The sequence below is a fragment of the Microtus pennsylvanicus genome, chromosome 2 (assembly GCF_037038515.1).
Source record: "Microtus pennsylvanicus isolate mMicPen1 chromosome 2, mMicPen1.hap1, whole genome shotgun sequence".
NCBI classification, from domain to species: domain Eukaryota; kingdom Metazoa; phylum Chordata; class Mammalia; order Rodentia; family Cricetidae; genus Microtus; species Microtus pennsylvanicus.
Genome location: NC_134580.1, coordinates 92,914,310 through 92,933,760, shown reverse-complemented (window position 1 = coordinate 92,933,760; position 19,451 = coordinate 92,914,310). Strand labels below are relative to the sequence as shown.

The window sequence follows — 19,451 nt, the reverse complement described above, 5'->3', positions numbered from 1 at the left end:
ATCTTTTGGTACCTTCCCTACTATATGATCTATTAATGAAGAATATAGTGACTTTTAGGGAAAGAAACTGTTTAGGGAGGTTAAAGAAAGGCTAAGAGCTTCACAAAGTTGCTGATAGGGTAAATACAGGGAATACCTCTTTTCCTGAAATGTTATCTCACAGAAATAATCATTTTATTTTGGGGCAGTTTGGAAAGATATTTTTCTATCATTAGAGTGGGTATATTTTAAATTCTTCAATGGCAGGAAAAAAAATCTCTTGCATAATTCTTTGTTTATTTATTATAGTATCCTTTTAGGACAAACTGTTATTTCAGCATGTTAGGATTCTTTTTTGTGCCTGGAAGCATGATTTGTTTTCTGTGAAACACTCTTACTTCTGTTGTTGAGCTACCATGATTGTAAACCAATGTATTACCAATGATGTTATCTCTCTGAAGTGATTTCTTCTATCAGTCTCTATGCTAAGATGGATTTTCTCTTACAAGTATTCAGAGAATTTCTACTCAGAACCATATTAATAATTACCTCTATCATTCCCTTCATTTCTCTGTCATAGATAACATTTCCCTGGTTCATATCTATGGAGTGTGTTGTTCCTCCCTTGGTTAACTATATTCCACTTTACATTAAGTCTTGTTTTAGAACTGTTCTTTGACATTCCTAAGTTTTCTGTATCAGTCTTTATCCTTGACTGATCTTCTCTACCTTTTGATTCACTCTGGCCTCAAGGCCCTCTGCAAACTTGATTATGAGTGACTTTACATTCTCCTTCAGTAAACTCATGAGTGTGTTGGACAAAGTCTTTAACCCTCTGGACCATGCTGGTACTGTCACTTGTGACTGTGTTGGTGATAATCCATCCCTTCCTGTATGTTAGGATTCTTTATTACTGTGTGATACTAGGCAGTGCCTCAATCATTTCTGCATTCTACATGCCTCTGTACTGTTCATCTTTTTCTGATACATAGATCAGAAGCCAGTGTATAGCACATCTGATGGTACTATCGTGTAAATTTTAGAAATTACTCAATCTGAGAAAACATTGTCCTTGGTAGAATTTCAGTGTCATTAAGTATATAAACGGGAAAACATTTTGGAACGCTTCTAAGTGTTTTCTTAATGAAAGTAGGTCTGGAGTTAAAATTCAAGTAAAGAAATAATTACTTTTTTGCTACTAGGAGGATGATTACAATGTATGTACAGATAATTGTCCTAAATGTGTATTTGCAGGTAATTACTTTGATTTGAAGGTGGCTTCTTAGATAATATGCAGTTCATGTGTAATTTTCAGAGCATGATACAAACCACATGCCTATTTTTTAAGTTTATATGTTTTTCTTTTATTTTCAGGAAAAAGAAGAAATAGAAGGGGTATCTGTAGGTGCCATACTTTCTGATTATCAACGTGTGCGAGTAGAAAATGTGTAAGAGAACATCAATCTTTCTAATATTTTAAAATCATAAATAATTTAAAATCGGGATTGGGGATTGAGGACTAAATTTAGTATCTGAATGTGTGCTCAGAATGTGAAAGGCAGGAGTTATAATTCCAAGATCTTCCAATGGGGAAGACATAATAGTGGATAAGTAGCCTGCATTGGCCATATCCTGTGACCAGATTGATGCCTGGCCCAATTGTCATGAGAGGGGCATCATCTAGCAACTGATGGAGGCAGTTGCAGAGACCCACAGGCAAATATTAAGCAGAGTTCCGGGGTCCTGTGGAGGAGTGGAGGAGTCAGAGGGCTGTAGGATACCACAAGAAGGCTCACGGAATCAACTAACCTAGGCTCATAGGGGCTCACAGAGACTGAATGAACAACCTGGGAGCCTGCATGAGACTGTCCTAGGCCCTCTGCATATATGTTACACTTGTGTAATTTGGTCCTCTTGTGGAACTCCTAACAGCAGGAACAGGGGTTGTTTCTGACTCTTACTGTCTTTTGGGACTCTACTTCTCATATTGGGTCACTTTTCCCAGCCTTAATACATGAGGAGGTGCTTAGTATTACTGCAACTTGATATGCCATGTTTTCTTGATATTCATGGGAGACCTGCCTTTTTCTAGAGGGAGACAGAAGAAGAGAGGATATGGCAGACTGCAGCCTGAACATAAAATAGGTGAAATTTAAAAAGAATATAAAAATAAATAAAAAGCATTGTTAATGAATAAAAAAATAAACAGTTGTACCCAAATCACAAGCACATCTGTTACAGATGCTCTATAGAGCTAAACATATGTTTACCTAATTAACAAAAGTCGTGTTTGTTTTCTATTTTTAAATTTTTTTTTGAGAAATTCATGTGTGTATACAACTAAATATTACAATAACCCCAGTATTTCCTCCTACAACTCTGCTCAGGACTCCACAAGTGCCCCTGCGCCTTCTCTTCAGTAGCACTGAGTCAGAATAGAACCCCACAAGTGCCCCTGCGCCTTCTCTTCAGTAACACAGAGTCTGAATAGAACCCCACAAGTGCCCCTGCGCCTTCTCTTCAGTAACACAGAGTCTGAATAGAACCCCACAAGTGCCCCTGCGCCTTCTCTTCAGTAACACGGAGTCTGAATAGAACCCCACAAGTGCCCCTGCGCCTTCTCTTCAGTAGCATTGGGTCTGAATAGAACCCCACAAGTGCCCCTGCGCCTTCTCTTCAGTAGCACAGAGTCTGAATAGAACCCCACAAGTGCCCCTGCGCCTTCTCTTCAGTAGCACAGAGTCTGAATAGAACCCCACAAGTGCCCCTGCGCCTTCTCTTCAGTAGCACAGAGTGAATAGTGCTGTCCATATGCTTTCACTGTGTGCTGATCCACTGGAACAGGAGCAGCTTTCTAGTGACCAGATCCCCTGGATAAACCAAGTCATCTTAGAGAGTTTCATCTAAATCAAGAACATAAATAAATAATACTTTGAAATGATGGCCTAAGGTATAGATAATACATCCCTATTAGCAAATCAGTCATTCTGAAACCTAGGCAAACTGTTTCGAAACAGTTAGGAATCTTTCACCTCCTCTTCCCCCTTGACTTTTAGTGTATGGAGAATCTGATAAACTTGTAATGTATAAAATCATCACACCCTTCCCATTGAACTATGCCTTTCCATGTTTGCCAATTTATGGAAGTATTGGAAATGAGAATAATTATTAATTGTCATGGGATGCTTTTTGACACTGATTTCTAAGCTTAAAGCCTTGCTAAAGTTGATTATTTCCAGTCTTCCTAGAGATTGATTTTTTGTTTGTTTATAGTCCATAAAAATTAAATGTGCAAAGCATTTTTAAATTTTTACCGTGTTTTTTTTTTTCATTGTGTTTGTGACTGTGTGGATATCTACATCCCATGGTGCAAAGGACATGGAGTTCAAAGAACTCCTTCCACCATGGGATTTCCAGAAATGAACTCAGATAGCAAGTGCCTTTATCCCTAGAGTCACCTCTCTGGCTTCACAAGGCATTTTAAAAAATAAGGGTAGAGGAGAAAGAGCATTTGAAAGTTAAAATCATTGAAAGAAGCATTATGTTTAAAATCAAATTGCTGGGGCCCCTAATTTTTTTTAATTTTTTGTTAATTTTTTTCTTCTTACTTTGTAGATGTAAACGGCTTGATCTCCAGCCTTTGACTTACTTATGGCAGAGAAACCAGGAAGATTTGCTCCGAGAGATGATAGCATCTAACATTGAAGCCATCATCATCAAAGTAGCAGCTTTGGGTATGGAACCAAGTTTTCAAAGCTGTTGTCTACTACTGCATAAATAATCCAAGGCCACATATTACATATGCTCTGAAGAGGGGTCAATGATTTAATTATAAGCATGTGGAGTCACAAATATTAAGTAAGCACTGTGTGTGTTTTTGTATGTGTGTGTGGGGGGGGTGAGAGAGAGAGAGAGAGAGAGAGAGAGAGAGAGAGAGAGAGAGAACATTTCAAAATTGCCCTTTACATATATGCAAAGACAGTACTAGTGAACATCTATCTCATTTGAAGTATATACTTAACAATAAAAAACTGATATTATGGTTTTCTAAGTGTCTATGTAATTTGGAATTAAGGGTAATGTAAAACAGAAAATATAGGAGTTAGGGGCAGTTTGTTTGGTGTTTTTCTTTTTGGAAGCCTCTTAAGATACATAACTAGCACCAAATATTTACCTTGTGTTTTATCATTATGAATAATACAAAAACAGAATAACTTTGTGTTATTTTTGAAAGGAAATTATTTTTTGGTTAAGGATCATAAAAGAAAAAGCACATTTGGGAGTTTTATTTGATAGGTGTAAACACAGTGAGTTTGTTGTTTTTAGTTTATATCATTGTATTCATTTTTGAAACATTTTTGAGGCTAATGCATTTAATCCATAAACCCATTAGAGAGAATGCAATGAAGGTGCAGGGTGTCTACCCCATCCATCTCTGAGATGATTTCATGAATAAATTCATATTTACAGATAATACTTAAGTGTTGTAATATGAGCAGCGGGGCTGCGTCCCCGGCACCCGGCCACCTGCACGGCTAGCTTTATACCAAAATAATTACACGGAAACTGTATTCTTTTAAACGCTGCTTGGCCCATTAGCTCTAGCCTCTTACTGGCTAGCTTTCACAACTAGATTAACCCATTTCTAATAATGTGGGTAGCCCCACGAGCTGGCTTACCAGGAAAGATCTTAACCTGCGTCTGTCTGGAGTGGGAGAATCATGGCGACTGCCTGACTTAGCTTCTTTCTCCCAGCATTCTGTTCTGTTTACTCCACCTACCTAATTTTCTGTCCTATCAGGCCAAGCAGTTTTCTTTATTAGTTAACCAATGAAAGCAACAGATAAGATACAAGACCCACCTCCATCACTTAAGGAAGGGTGAAGTGTGCGGCACTTAGCACTTCTTGATCAGCACTGCTCTGCTCTGTCTGCTAATGCTGCGGTGTATTCCAGTGGAAGGCCTTGTGTGCTCAGAGTGCAGCTGCTCTCTTTTGCTGCTAAGATGAGAATGATTGACAAGATGTTCTCTTTTATGAACAGTCTTCTGGGCAGCTCTTAAAGCCTGCGCTGAAGCCATATTTACTGCTGGCCTTCTGTGTGAAGCTGTGCAGAATGTGCTCTGTTGCTTTCCTGGATTCTTATTCGCTCCTGGATTTTCTAAGATGATACGTGCTGTACTCATCCTATACCATGCTGGAAGATATCACACTTACGAGTGAAGACATACTATATTTGTCTTTCTGGGTCTGGGTTACCTCACTCAGTATGGTTTTTCTAGATCTATCCACTTGTCTGCAAATTTCAAGATGCCATTATTTTTTACCACTGTGCAGTACTCCATTGTGTAAATGTACCACATTCTACAATAGTATTTATTTCTTTTAGATAAAGTGAGTTTTCCTCAAAACTTGTCTTTTTAAAATACTTTCTAAATGTTGATTATAGGGATAAGCTTGTCTATAGTAAGTTACAGCATAGCCAGGGCTACAAAGTGAACTCCTCTGTAAAATGAGCAAGACAAAAGACCAACCTACTACTAATTGCACATGGATTTATGTTGTCAGAGACTTTCCCTGTAGAAAACCCCTTTGTTTTCATGCACTTCAACCTCACAGTGTAGGTTTCCTGACACTGATGACTAAACGGCCTTCTGTTAGGGTTTTCATGTTACTTTGTCCTCAGCTCTCTTCTGCTCACACTCATCTTGGAAGGATTCTGTAGATGAGCTTTTCTTTGTCGCTTTCAACTGGATACGGATTTATATAGTCAACTTATTATTTATCTGAATTATAAAAGGTATTTGATATGTTTTTTTCCTTTTTTCCTTAACTTTTTTCACTAAACGTGCTTCCATTATTACATTTATTAGTTAACTACTTAAATATTACTTTTATTCTTGTCTAGTGGTTACTGTACATGTACTTTATAGTTACCTTGCATCTTAATCTAGACGCATGTCTGTCCCTGCAGTGTATTATTTTGTTTCTATAACATTTATGTATATTGCCTATATTCTCCCTCTCACTACACTTTATTCTCCTCTAATGTACTCGTTTAACTCTGTGAAAGCTTCCTACTGCCTCAATAACTCACTTTAATATTCTTTAAATATAGCTTTGCTGGTGAGAATCCCTTTCCTCAGTATGACTAATTTTTCTTTCATTTGAAATCCATTTTCATGGTACTATGGAGAACACAACATTTGTCATCATTGTAACTATATTTTACCTAGCACAAGCCTTGAAATATTTTGACTCATCTGCCTCATGATATATATGTATATTTTTAAATTGTTTATATTTTACTTGTGTTTTTATGTCTGTTTTATGTAGGTGAGTGGAGTGTCACAAGCTTGTGTGTTTGTTTGCTTACCAGCTAGCTTACTTTTCCTATCCAGGTCTTAATAACTGGTTCAGACTGACAGGGTTCATAGTCATCCTTCTTGGGCCTGGGATTAAAGGTACATACCACACTGTTTTGTTCTTCATCTCACTAGTGGCCTGCTATTATTTTGAGTTTTGCTACCTATTTTATGTAGGTAATATATAGGTGCCCTAAAAGCTTAGCGATAGTTCTGCGTGTCATTCCCTGTAGCATCTCAGATTTTCCTTTTGATTGTGGTCTTGTCCTGCCCATTGATGTTTCCTACAAAGGCATTCGAAGATAAGTACATAAGTAATCTTCTAGATTTTTTCTCTTTATCCTGTTTGTTTATTTATTTATTGTAGATGAGCTTTTTTTTGATAGATTCATAAGAAGTCATTATCTAAACTGTGACTGAATCATGGGGCTTTGTACTTCACTTCTGTACTTGCCAGCCTCCTGTTCTTGCCTTGCTGAGGATGTTTCAGATAAGATATAAATGGGAAACATTTAGCAGCCTTGCTGCTTCTAAATAATAACATTTTAAACTAGCTTTTGAATGTTAAACTTGAAAGATGTAAGAAAGGCATTTGTGATTGACACGGGGATGGCTTACACTGATAACTTAGACTGGGTTTTCTAGAAGGAAATATTTCCACCAAACACTTTAAAACATAATTATAGTGATGTTTCACAAAGCCTAGTTTTAGAAGGGTCTTAAAGAGCAAATACAACAATAGGTTTAGATAGCAATTTGATTAGAAATCAGTGATTTTATTTCATTTCTTTTTTTAGTGCCAGTTTTTTTTTTTAAAAAAAGATCTTATCATTATGCATTTCTCACCTGCCTTGGGCAGGTATAATTAGACACAAGCAAATTTAATGGAGCCAGTGTGCTCTGGGGCCATTCAGCTGTGGTTCATAATTGCATTTTTTTTTAAACCAAGGAGGCTTTTTAACATATCGAGTGGCAAAAAAAAAAAATAATAAGTAAAGGTTTCCTGTTTATCGTTAGGTGAATTACCACTACTGTTTGCTTTAGCCCACAATGGACGTCAGACAGGAAGAACTGAACCCTGCGAGTAGTGTGTCCGTTCAGATGTGCCCTCTGCATTTGTCATTGTCTCCATGACTCCAAAGCCCTCTGTCTTTGTCCCTTCGTCTTCTTTACTGAGTCAGTTCCAGTTTCACTGAGCAGAAACATATTTGAAGAGATTTGATACTTGAACATGTTTGAAATATCATTTTGTGATAATTTTCCATTTAATTTTAAATTTTAAAAGTTAACTTACTCTTAGACTCGGCTCCAAAATAAAATATTAATTCCTAACCCTAAACCCATGTCGATGAGACTTTTTTCTTTTCCCCAATAGTCTACCACTCCAGTTAAGTGACTACTTTGGTTTTACAGCTATAACTCATAAAAATTACATACAAGAAAATATTTCTGATTGCTTTCTTATATTTTTGGTTTTGAGCCAAGCCTTTAAGGGCTGAGCCAACTCTCACATTGTATCCTACTGCTGCTTAAAATGTGATTTCATGTGCTTATACTTTTCTAAGTCATTATCCTATGTGATGTCAGACTGTACCTACAACATGGAAAACAAAAGAGTTCAGTTACTTAAGCAAATGGATGTAATATGAACTTGATAATAAGTCAGCATCAACTGTGGAAGACCCCGTGATACTGACATCATTATTTCTTTATCTAACCCTTCTTAATTTTTAAACAGCTATGCGAATGTGTGCTTGAATCACATGATCTTTAAATTGTTGATAGCTTAGAGGTTGTTGAGATTCTAATACTTTTGATAATAGAATCAGTCCCGAGTCATATTCATTGGATAAACCAGGGAGAATTCAGCAGGTATGTATATACGGTATGAAACAGATAATGTTAACTGCTAACCCTTGAGAAACAGCCTTAGCAATTTTCTACATTATGCTTAATTTGTGACAGTTGTAGTTTGAGGTGGCAAAACAGCTAAGCAGATTGGCAGGGTGGAGTTAATAAGTTAATATGGAGTATTGTGTTTTATGAGTAGTAGTTACCTTTAAGATTGCTGGTCTAGTAATTTAAGAGAGAGTTGGGTCTTTGTAGACGATATTAATATAAAGACACCCTAAACACAGAGATAACAATGCATTAGCGATAGAAATTCTCATAAATACAGAAAAAAAAACCTTAACATTTTTGTGTGTTTCCTTACTATTATTTGAAATTGCTTCTTTAAGAAGTGTGACTATTTTGAAGATGGCACAGAGAAACAGCTGTAACTCCCTGAGCAGGGAGTGAGTTTCCAGAGCAATAAAGGACAGCAGTGGTGCTCGATGAGCACTATTTAAGGAGTTGTGTGTTTAGCTTGAGATGGAGGCCACAGTTTACTATGCCAAAGAGAATCAGGATTTTTAGTAGCAATCTGCAATATCCCAAAGACTGCTGGTATTTTTTGTGGCTTCATAGGAAAGTACTAAGAGCAAGGAAAAGTGACAGGTGAAAGAAGTCTTGGTTTGTTCCGGGAGCCTTCCCGCATCTGATGCTGTCATATACTGTCATAGGAGGGTGCCCCAAGACTTTGCATGGATCTCAGACTTCTACTTCTGGCCCTTGCTTTTTCCCTATATAATTGTGTTCCTTTTTGAGAAAGGAAAGGTAAACAGAGGTTGGCGAACTGAAGGATGAAGACTGGTTTCCCTTTTTCAACTTTTGAGTAACATACTACTGACTATGAAGATAGTTTACAAAATTATTTTAAATAACCTGGTCATGGACAAATGAATGTATAGTGTTAAGTAAATATAGTGTCCAAAAAACTGACCCTGCTGAGGGAAACAGCCCTTACTCGATATGTAAAATCAGTCTACCGGTACTAACAGCAACGCTTGTTCTGTTAAATCTGTTGCTTATGCTCTGCATAGTGATAACTAACTTAAAGTGAATTTTGCTTTCAGATTCCATTTCACAAATATAAGATTTGTTATCTGCCTCTTTCCCTCTATTGCATGTTAGACTCCGGTTTACTTCTTTGATCTGGGAGCTCATCTTCCTTTCACACTATCACCGTGCCTCTTGACCTTGGTGAGATCCTTCTCTTCCTACTAGAAAGAAAATCTATGTTACCAGGGACTTCCATTTCCTTTCTTCAGATTTTGAGCATATACATTAAGTCATGTACGCTTTTGGCTAACATTAAAAGATGCCTAGGACCCAATGTAGGGAACAAAAGTGAAATTGTCCCTGAAACTTTGTTTTCCTTGCTTAGCAAGTTTTACAATTAATGGCCCAAGTTTCTCCTGTGGCCTCTCTTCCTGAAGACTGTGCTTATTTATTTCCCCCAACAGTCTCATGTGACCTTGTTAAAAGCTTCATGGAATTCCTAAATAAATTACATTTACTGGTTTGCTTCTATCTAGTATTTTATTGACATTTCCTGATAAGTTTAATAGGATGGAGAGAAACAGTGTTCTCTTTATAGACTCAGTGGGTGATTTGACCTCAGTCAGTTAACCTTATCCTGATGTAGAAGGAAGCTATTCTTAATTAGACTCTATCAGTTTCTCCATTATCAACACAAGAGCTTCTCATCTTTACCTCTATAAATCTTAACTTTATTGTTGCTCTTTCCTAACGAAAGCCTTCATATTAGCAAAACAGTTGCTGGTTTTCGGATGCTTGGCCATGTCACACTTTATTTCCTTCAGAAATTCTCAGTTGAACACCATCTGGCCATGGTGATTTATTGCTGTGGAATTTCTCAAGTTGCTCTCTTCTTTCCCCCTAGGAAATTGCTCTTGGCTCCTGCACCGCCAGTTATTCTCAAAGTGTCCTTGGAGTAGTCCTTTCCCCACAGGCTGTGTAGCACAGGTCAGTGCAGCACAAGGCCCCATAAGTGCCCTGCTACCCTCTCTCTGCCTTGAGTCTTGGCAGAGGAGCCCAGCACCTTCACTCATGCTGGGCTTTGGCCTCTTCTTACTCTTTGTCCCTTTATAGCTCAGATTTTTCATTCCCCAACCATACATCTCTGGTACTTTATTTTTCAAATACTGTATTATTAAATGATCTAGACACTTTCAGCAGGTTCATGAGCAGTTCTATGGAGCTGGTTCCATGTTATCTTTCTGCTATGCACAGATGTCTCTTCTGACCTTTCAGGTAAGGTCATATAGTACATAATCTCTTGTAACTCCTGTCCTTCTATTTCTCTTAAGTAGCTTGAATTGCTTTTCAACTCCTTTACTTTTCTCTCTCAGAAAGCTGCTTACTGGAATTTTCTTTCCAAATTTAATGTATACTTTTTAGTCTCACCTTCTGGGTTCACAGTAAGAGATGCCCATACTAATTAGCCATGTGCTTTAATTGTGCAACCTGCCCAGTTGCCAGGTTCCACTCCCACGCACGCTCACTGGTGGTACTTCTATACATGCCTTACTCTGATTCTGCTTCTGACTGCCCAAATAAGGCATGCTACGGCACGTTAATTATTTCTCCCTCTCATTGTACTCTTCTGTCATTCATTTGGATAATAATGGACATAATTAAAACCATGCATTGTAATAGTCTTTCAAGAAAGAATGCTAAGCAGCAAAGGTTAGAAGCAATTTATGTTATTCTTTTATATTCTATGGTTAACAATTTTTATACCTGAACTTGGTTCAAATAATTATTTCGTTAAAAAAGATTATTTAATATGATTTAAAGTATAGTTAATTGTGATTTAAATATATTCTGTCTTCACTTAGAGTAATTTAGTAAGACTTTTTAAGCTTCAGTGTTTTATCATACCCAATTGTATCATAAATTATTTATCATTTTCATCTTATGAAATAAAATCAAGGATTATATATCAACTTTTAAGTATTTTTGGTATAATCTTCAGTTTGAAAAACAAGTACAACTAGTCATACAACTGGCTATCTCTGAGGAGAAGCATCATTTTCTTAGTTTTATAAATGGAAATACAGATTATAACAGCATAGAAAAGGAATATTCAGTTGGATTATTTTAATATTAGAACATTTTTCTTTCATGTAAGGGAGGCTGTTCTAACAAAGTTAGCCTTGTAATATCTGATTCTGATATGCATATATTCCTTAAATTTTTTAATAAGTTGAGATTTCATACTCAAAGTACTTTGCATTTATATCTTCAAACATATGATATATGTGAATATTTATCTATCTATATATGTGTATACAGGAATATTTGTGTATATATAAATTTCAAGAAATGTTTACTAAATAGTCATACATTATGCATGTGTATATTCATTTGCACCTGGATACACAGCTATATGTGGGTGGGTGTGCACATGTATGCGCATGTGTGTTTAGGCTGGACAAGAACTGCAGTGTTATCCTCAGTAACAGCCATCCACCTCCTTTCAAAGGAGCTTTTCATTGGCCTAGATATGACCAGTTAGGAAAGAGTGTCTGACAAGGGAGCCCCGTGAATCTTCCTGTCTTCACCTCTCCAACACTGTAATTAGACATGAGCATCACCATGCCCAGCATTTTTATGTGAGTTCTGGGAATCAAATATAGGTACTCATTGTATAGGGTAAGTACATTACCAACTATGCCAACCCAGCCCTTAAAATTTGAATTTTAAACCTATTTATTGGCCTTCACCTCTTCTAATTATCATCCCTCTTAAATTAAAAAAATACAATATTCACAAATAAATGTGAAAGGAGCCTACAATAATGCATGCTACTCTAAAAGCTAACCCTCTCTATCTTACATATGGAAAGGATATATCAGATAACTTGCACTAAAACAATGCCCATGATAATATGTAGTAATTAATTGAAAACATCTCCCCAAAGAAGTCTGGATGTCATTATTGTCTGTGTTGCATATTATTTAATGAAAATACAAAATTTATTTTCATTATCTATTTTTTTGTGATGAGAGAATGATCCATGATAGATAGTGTGGTAGTTTGAATGAAACTGGCTCCCATAGTCTCCTAGGAAGTGGCACTATTAAGAGATGTGGCCTTGTTGAAATAGGTGTGACCTTCTTAGAGGATGTTTATCTCACTGGAGGTGGGCTTTGAAGTCTCAGAAGCTCAATCCTGGTCTAGTGTCTCACTCTCTCATCCTGCTACCTCCCAATCCAGATGTAGAACTCTCAGCTCCTTCTCAAGCACCATGTCTGCCTGCTTGCCACCATGCTTCCCACTATGATGATAATGGACTGAACCTCTGAACCTCTAAGCCAGTTCCAATTAAATGTTTTCCTTTATAAGAGTTTCCATGGTCATGGTGTCTCTTCACAGCAATAGAAACACCAAGACAGACAGATAGGTATTAGATAGCATATAGACAGCAGAACATCATGAAATAAGGTTCTCAAAGCATCCTGCAGATATAGACAGGGCACTCAGCTGGAGTTCCTGATACTCTTAGGTGAGGCTTCTAAATAAAGCTGTTAAAAACACCAGAAAGTTAGCAACATCAAATCAAGATTACAAATATCCAGCAGAAATCAAGTGGGGATGCCAAGACGCTCAGCTGGACTTGAAATTTAGCTTTCTCTTCATGAATGAGCTTCCAGTTTTCTTTCCTACTGTAGGCCCTTTTATACCGTGGGGATAAACAATAGGAACATCTGTTAGAAATGGTTTACCTTCAACCAGTTGTCAAGGACACAGTGTTTTTACTCTGGCTATTTGCCTATTGGTTCCTTCTCTGCCACAGAGTCAATGAGATCAGTCCATTACCAGGGACCTTGGGAAATACTTTGAGACAAACATGCTTGAAGAAAAACATGGGGTGTTTCCAGAGTCAGCTTTGCAGTGAGCTCAAATAACATGTAATAATTTACCACTGTGATATTCATAATATAGATAGTCCTTATTTGGAGTGATTGAAAATGAGATAACCCATTTTAGCTGAGATCACAGCATAATGTATTAAAACTGTATAGATCAAAGGTGTGCTATAACATGTATAAGATTTATCCTCTTATGAATCACTTAACATGGAAGAGATATTTTATTGTTAATCTCTCATCTTATGCTGACTAATTTGTACAAGTTAAAATATGCAGAGCAAATGTACATAAGAAGCAGGGGATGAATTACATCTCTTGGTAAAAGGTCTGAGACAGGCTGTAACCAGTGTTCTCAGCTGTGTGCTCTTCATTTTCTAGCAGGTTATTCTCACCCTGCAGAAGTCTAACTACAGCCCTTATCACTTCTTTTTCTTTATTCCATAATCCATTAGGAGCATAGGATACTGAAGAGATGAACATGGTTGAATGCTGGTGCTCATATATTTTATCTTGAATAAGTGTGACAAGGACCACAATATAAGGCAAGGTTACCCACTTTTACCATGTCTAGTCTGCATAATACTAGAAATCTTAGCCAGAGCAGTTAATGGAAAATAAATAAATAAAAAGCGCCAAGGCATAAACAGTAGTTATTTCTGTTTGCAAACGGTATCCTGATGGACATAGGAAGCTCTGAAGACTCAGCAAAACTTTAAGACTGGCTAACCAGTAAAACTTCATCATATGTAATCAGCATACTAAAAAGAAATTGCTTCTCTACATACAAATAGTGAACAATCAAAAAATGAAATCTGGAAAACAACCTCATTTAAAATGACAACATGAATAAAATATCATAGGAATAATCTCAACCAATGAGATAGGAGATGTGGACACTCAAAATTATTTTAAAAATTGAAAAAAAAACAATAGAAACACAACTGATGTTAATCATTTAGAAGACTTAAAAATTGTTAAAATGTACGTATTATCCAAAGTAAATGAAGAGATTCAATGCAGCTTTATTCTCCATTGACATTCTGGGTGCTCTCCATGGGAGGGCTGCCCTTTTCTGAATAGAAAAGGAGGAGGAGGAGTGGATGTACCAGGCTTCTTTTAAGCCACCACCCAGCTCCCGAATCATGACATAGAGACTTATTATTAGTTTTGAGTGCTCGGCCTACCATAGGCTTGTTTCTGGCCAGCTCTTTTAGCTTAAATTAACCTCTTTTTGTCTTTATCCAGCTCTTGCCTCAGGCTTTTTTCCTTTCTTCTGTATATCTTGCTTTTCTGCTGTCTCTTTGTCTGGCAGGCAGCTGCCTAGTTCTGGCCCAGGGCATGTACTTCTCTTTCTCCTTCATCCTCACTGTTTTTCTCCTTCTCTTTTCTCAAGCCTCCTCTTTATTCTCTCTGCCCAGCAACTGAACGTTCATCTTTTTATTAGACCAATCAGGTGCTGTAGGTGGGTGAGGTGAATCAACAATATATCTTTTCATAATTAAGCAAAGGCAACAAAAACAAATGTAGCACATCTTTGCATCATCACCAAAGGCAAGAGAAGCACATGTGACACATCTTTACATAGATGAATATTCCACAAGAGGATGGTGAGCAGAGAAGTGGGGGGGGGGAGGGAAGAAGACTGTGGCTGCTGCTGTGTTAAACATAAATAGCAGTATAGTTATTAATAATATTTTATTGTTATATTAATATGTTATATTATTAATATATTTTATTGATACTGTTATTGTTAAAAAAGTCCCCAGAGTCATAGGAAAGAACAGAAGATCAATAGCTAAATCAAACATGAGCAGTAACAAAGCTATGAATTATACTTAATGATTTCAAATATATATCTATGGTTTCTTGTATTTTATATTACTTTTCATTATGATGTTACCATTAAAAATAATACAGAAAATTATACATAAAAATCAGACATCAAAAAGATTATACAGGTGGAATAGAGTATGAAACAAAGAATCCAGAAGTCAGTTCATGCCTCTGTATCCACTTCTGCAAGAGTGCCAGAAGCGGTCCTTGGGCTTCCCACAGGTCAGGGAACCCAGATTGCTCTTCGAGCAGATGAGGGTGACTTGATCAGGGGAGGGGGAGGGAAATGGGAGGCGGATGAGGGGGGGAGGCAGAAATCCTTAATAAATAAATAAATAAATAAAAATAAAGTAAATATTTAAATTTAAAAAAAAAGAATAGACAATCTTCAATGAACAGTGCTAAAAACAGGAAAAGGACAAGTACTACATAACTTCATTTATATGTAGAATCTCCAAATGTGAAACTCAAGGGAAAAGTACAAAACTGTGGAGTAAGAAGAGTTTGCGTTTTTAGTTATACACGATGAGCGAATTCTGATGCTCTCATGTGCAGCACTGTATGATAGCTAATTATATCATTTTGAATACTTGAACTTTCCAGTGTTTTTACATTTTATTAACGTTCAGGTTTTATTTGGGTAATGGCTTTGACATTATATTATGATTAACTGACCTATAAAAGTTATGTAGATTTATAGACTAAAAAGGGTAAATCTTTACTTTTCAGAGGGACAGTTGAAATGTCTCACCTTGTTGCTCAGGCTGGCCCCAAACTCAGTATGTAGCCAAGGGTAGCCTCAGATTTTTGTTATCCTTATTGTCTCAGACCCCAGAATATAGGATTATAGGCCATGGACCAACATACCTTGTTCAGGAGGGGGTTTTACCAAATTGAAAAGATTAAGTAGCACTTGGGATCTGTGGGGTTCATATCCTAGCAGCAGGAGAGCCTGGTTTCAGTCCTTAGCGCCCACTCCCCAAAATAAATACAGTTATGCAAGGTGATAGAAAGTTAACTCGCTTTAATGTGATGAAAACTTAAAATGTATACATATATAAAATTATTAAGTTGAATACTTTAAGTATACATGATTTTAAACTGTCAAATATACTTAAATAAATTTGGCAAGGAGGGAGGAGAAAATGACTTGATCAGATTTGAATTTTAAACAGTTCATTCTTACTGTCATCATTAAAATTTATATTCCTCGGGCTCTTTCCTGTATTTTTTTTTTGACTCACATAGTGTTGTCCTACAGTCAGTTCATCTACAGCTTCTGTTTCTATTTCTGTATCTCCAGTCCAGACTCTCTGCTGGGCTCTGACCCCATTTACCTCAGTGCCAATCAGATGTCTCTTCTCTGGCGAGTGTTAGGAAGTGCAGCATGCTCCTAGACTGATATTTACGCTGCATTTCCCTTCCAAATTTTACATGCTTTGTTGCTTTGCATCTGAAGTAATGGTAGCTGGTAGTATTATCTTTTAATTTACTCCATACTTAAAACCTGCGAGTCATCTGAACTTTTCTCTCTGCTACTTTACTAGTTCTGCAAGTACTGTCTGTATCCTACCCACCATGTGTTGCCCTCAAATTTGTCCCCTTCCTTTCTGATTAATGGTTTTGTTCTAGTACAGCCTCTCTCACTTACATCTCTGGTGTGCCATATTCATTCCCTTTCCATCTTTCCTCCAGTCCTCTTTCCACTGAAGGAAGTGGGCTGAAGCTAGAATGACCTTTCTGAATTCCAGACTGGATCAAAGGTCGACTGGATCACAGTGCAGTCTGCTAGAATCTATCAGTCTTCTGTAATTCAGCTATAAACTTCCGTAGTAAAAACCAAAACCATAAGGACTGGTATGTATGTATGTATGTATGTATGTATGTATGTATGTATGTATGTATATCTCTCTCTCTCTCCCTCCCTCCCTCCCTCCCTCCCTCCATCCATCCATCCATCCATCCATTCATCCATTCGTTGTTTTTTACCCTTAGCTCTTTGCTTTCCCAATACCTCTACCCTTACCAGGTTTCCAGGTTCGAGCAGTCCTCATGTTTAAAACTAGTAAGAACAAGTGTTCTTAAAGAGCTATTTCCAGATGCCCCTTCTGTTGTGCACATATCTTTTATTTTTATTTGTTCTTTCCATGGTAAGAACTGTACAATATTTTTAAAGTAGAAAATTTTGTCCATTATTAGTTAAGTATTGATTATATAACTACATAATTATACTCAATGTGATTTACTGGCCATTCATTTAATATATACCATGGATTTTAAAGTGATTCCTTAAAAATGAGTCTACTTGTTGTTAAAAATCTCAGTTTATAGACTTAAGAAAGAAGACCCATGTTAAAGCAAGCCTTGACACAGTGACTAAGATAGTTAAGAATTTGGTGGCCTAATTAGAGAAATGAAAAGTATAAATGTTGAAATAATGTCCTTGCTCGAGTATTCACTTTCAGGTGTCAGCTCATTTTATTTTAGAGATTATATAACCAGTCTTTTCCTATCTGTCATTTCTAACAAAAAAAAATTTCATTCCATTTCCTGAATGCTCAAATATGTTGTAAAGATGTAGGATTTTTACATCTAGGAGCAACTAAATGTTACATTTATTTTTTAAAAATTAAACTTTACAAAATGAGACTACTTGTTCTGGTAACTCGTGAATGTGATAAAGACAGCAAGAGATTCTGTGATGTGTGTGTGTGTGTGTGTGTTAATTATGAAGTTATATTAGATTCTCAGTTCCTGCTTACAATGTATTAAACAAAAATTATAGGCAGGTTGGAAATTGCTTCTCAGATTGATTATGCCTTTTCTAATATTGATAGTGATTTTACAGTTAAAAGTGTGCACTGCTAAAGTTAAGATGGGAATAAGATTCATTTCACTGGACTTTGTTAAAAATAGCATTATCAACTATTTCGTGATGTTTCCTTCACCATATATTGGGCTGTCCTGAAGAAATAAACCTCCACTTGCTTTCATGCCAGTAGATAATAAATTGGCCGATATAATTCAGTTGAGATGTTGAAAAGTGCATTGAAAATAATGGGGCATAACATTTTAGGGTTAACATTTATTCATAGATGATGCAATTAAATAAAGCACGCATTAACTTCAAGGTCAGTCAGTAAAGTAATAAAATTGAATATTTTAATTGAATTGTAATCGCTTCCCATTGATACATGCAACTAAAGTAAAATGGATGTCAGCTCTGCAAATTATAGTTCTTCCTCCTAATTAATTTCTTAATTCTGCATGGAGTTATCCAGTGCCTAGGTCTTGTTGTGGGTTTATTCACCCACCCAGCTTCCATCAAGGAATGTCTGTAAGTATGATTGAATGGTTAGATGTCAGAATTTACAGTAAATCTTTTCCTATACTTTGGAGAAAATCTTGTTAGTAACTTAAAATAATCTCGTGCCTGTGAATTAAAACGTTCTTGAAATGAAATGACATCCTACATCGTCTGGACTGTTGTCTTCTCTGTTAATATTTTATTTCTTGATATCACTATTTATATCAACATTAATAAATGGCTCACTGACTGAAGTTCTTAGGAGACATGAATACATTGAGACAGCATTCCAGAGCTGACTATTGGAGACGATAAACTAAAAAGATTCTGTGCGATTCAGTGAAGTGCAGTTTGTGACTATTCACGAGCTAGGCTTTCATGGCTAACAGTCATTGAATATAATGAATCTAAGCAAGCAAGGTCTCTCTTGCGGAGTGAGATGAACTAAATCTTTTGGATAAAGTTTGCATTAAAGAATATATGAGCTATTCTGTCTTTTTCATAATATCCCGAAGTGTTTGATGTAATGTTGCTTTACATAAAATAAATAAGAAACATGTAACCACACAGATCTCTCAGTTACAACTGACATTGTGTTGGATAGAGATGCTGTTTTTAAGAGAAGGAATATTGTACATTTTAGACCAGATGCATTAGTCATTTAATACTCAATTTTAAAAGAAATGACTATATAGGATGGATTTGAACATTACTAAATTCTTGTTATTAGTATACCTTCAAATAGTTCAAATAATCACATCCTAGAATCATTTCAACACAAACAAAGCTCTGTGTAAAGACTACTGTTAAGATGCCCCCTCTTCCAGCAAAGCCAACAAGTTAAACTCAGAAGTGATTCAAACATTCCAAGATTCATGTTTAATTTCAACTCAAACATTGACTTGATCATTTTAAAAACTTCTAAAGAAGGTCAATGATGAATTTATTTTAATGGCGCTAATCTTACACTTCAATTCATAATTATAAACATTCCTGAATATTAGAATTCTCTGTAAGTAACATCCAGTCAGAATGTCCTAGTCCCTGGAAGGAGTAGAGAGAGGGGAAACTGTAACCAGGATATACTGTGTGAGAAACAAATCTATTTTCAGTAACAGAAAAAAAAATCATGAACACACACACACACAAACAAAAACAACCAAAAGGCCAAAATCTTAGAGTTGCAA

The 19,451-nt window shown here is 36.4% G+C and overlaps 1 protein-coding gene across 4 annotated transcripts in view; it reads left to right on the top strand.

Annotated features, from left to right (window-relative positions):
- The window catches only part of Dph6 (diphthamine biosynthesis 6), a 105,986-nt gene that overhangs the window by 69,698 nt on the left and 16,837 nt on the right, over positions 1–19,451 (top strand). For all 4 annotated transcript variants that reach the window (XM_075961741.1, XM_075961742.1, XM_075961743.1 and 1 more), the window contains 2 exons: positions 1,354–1,427; positions 3,595–3,713. In XM_075961741.1, coding sequence (XP_075817856.1) covers positions 1,354–1,427; positions 3,595–3,713 — 193 coding nt within the window. The remainder of the gene's footprint in view (positions 1–1,353; positions 1,428–3,594; positions 3,714–19,451) is intronic.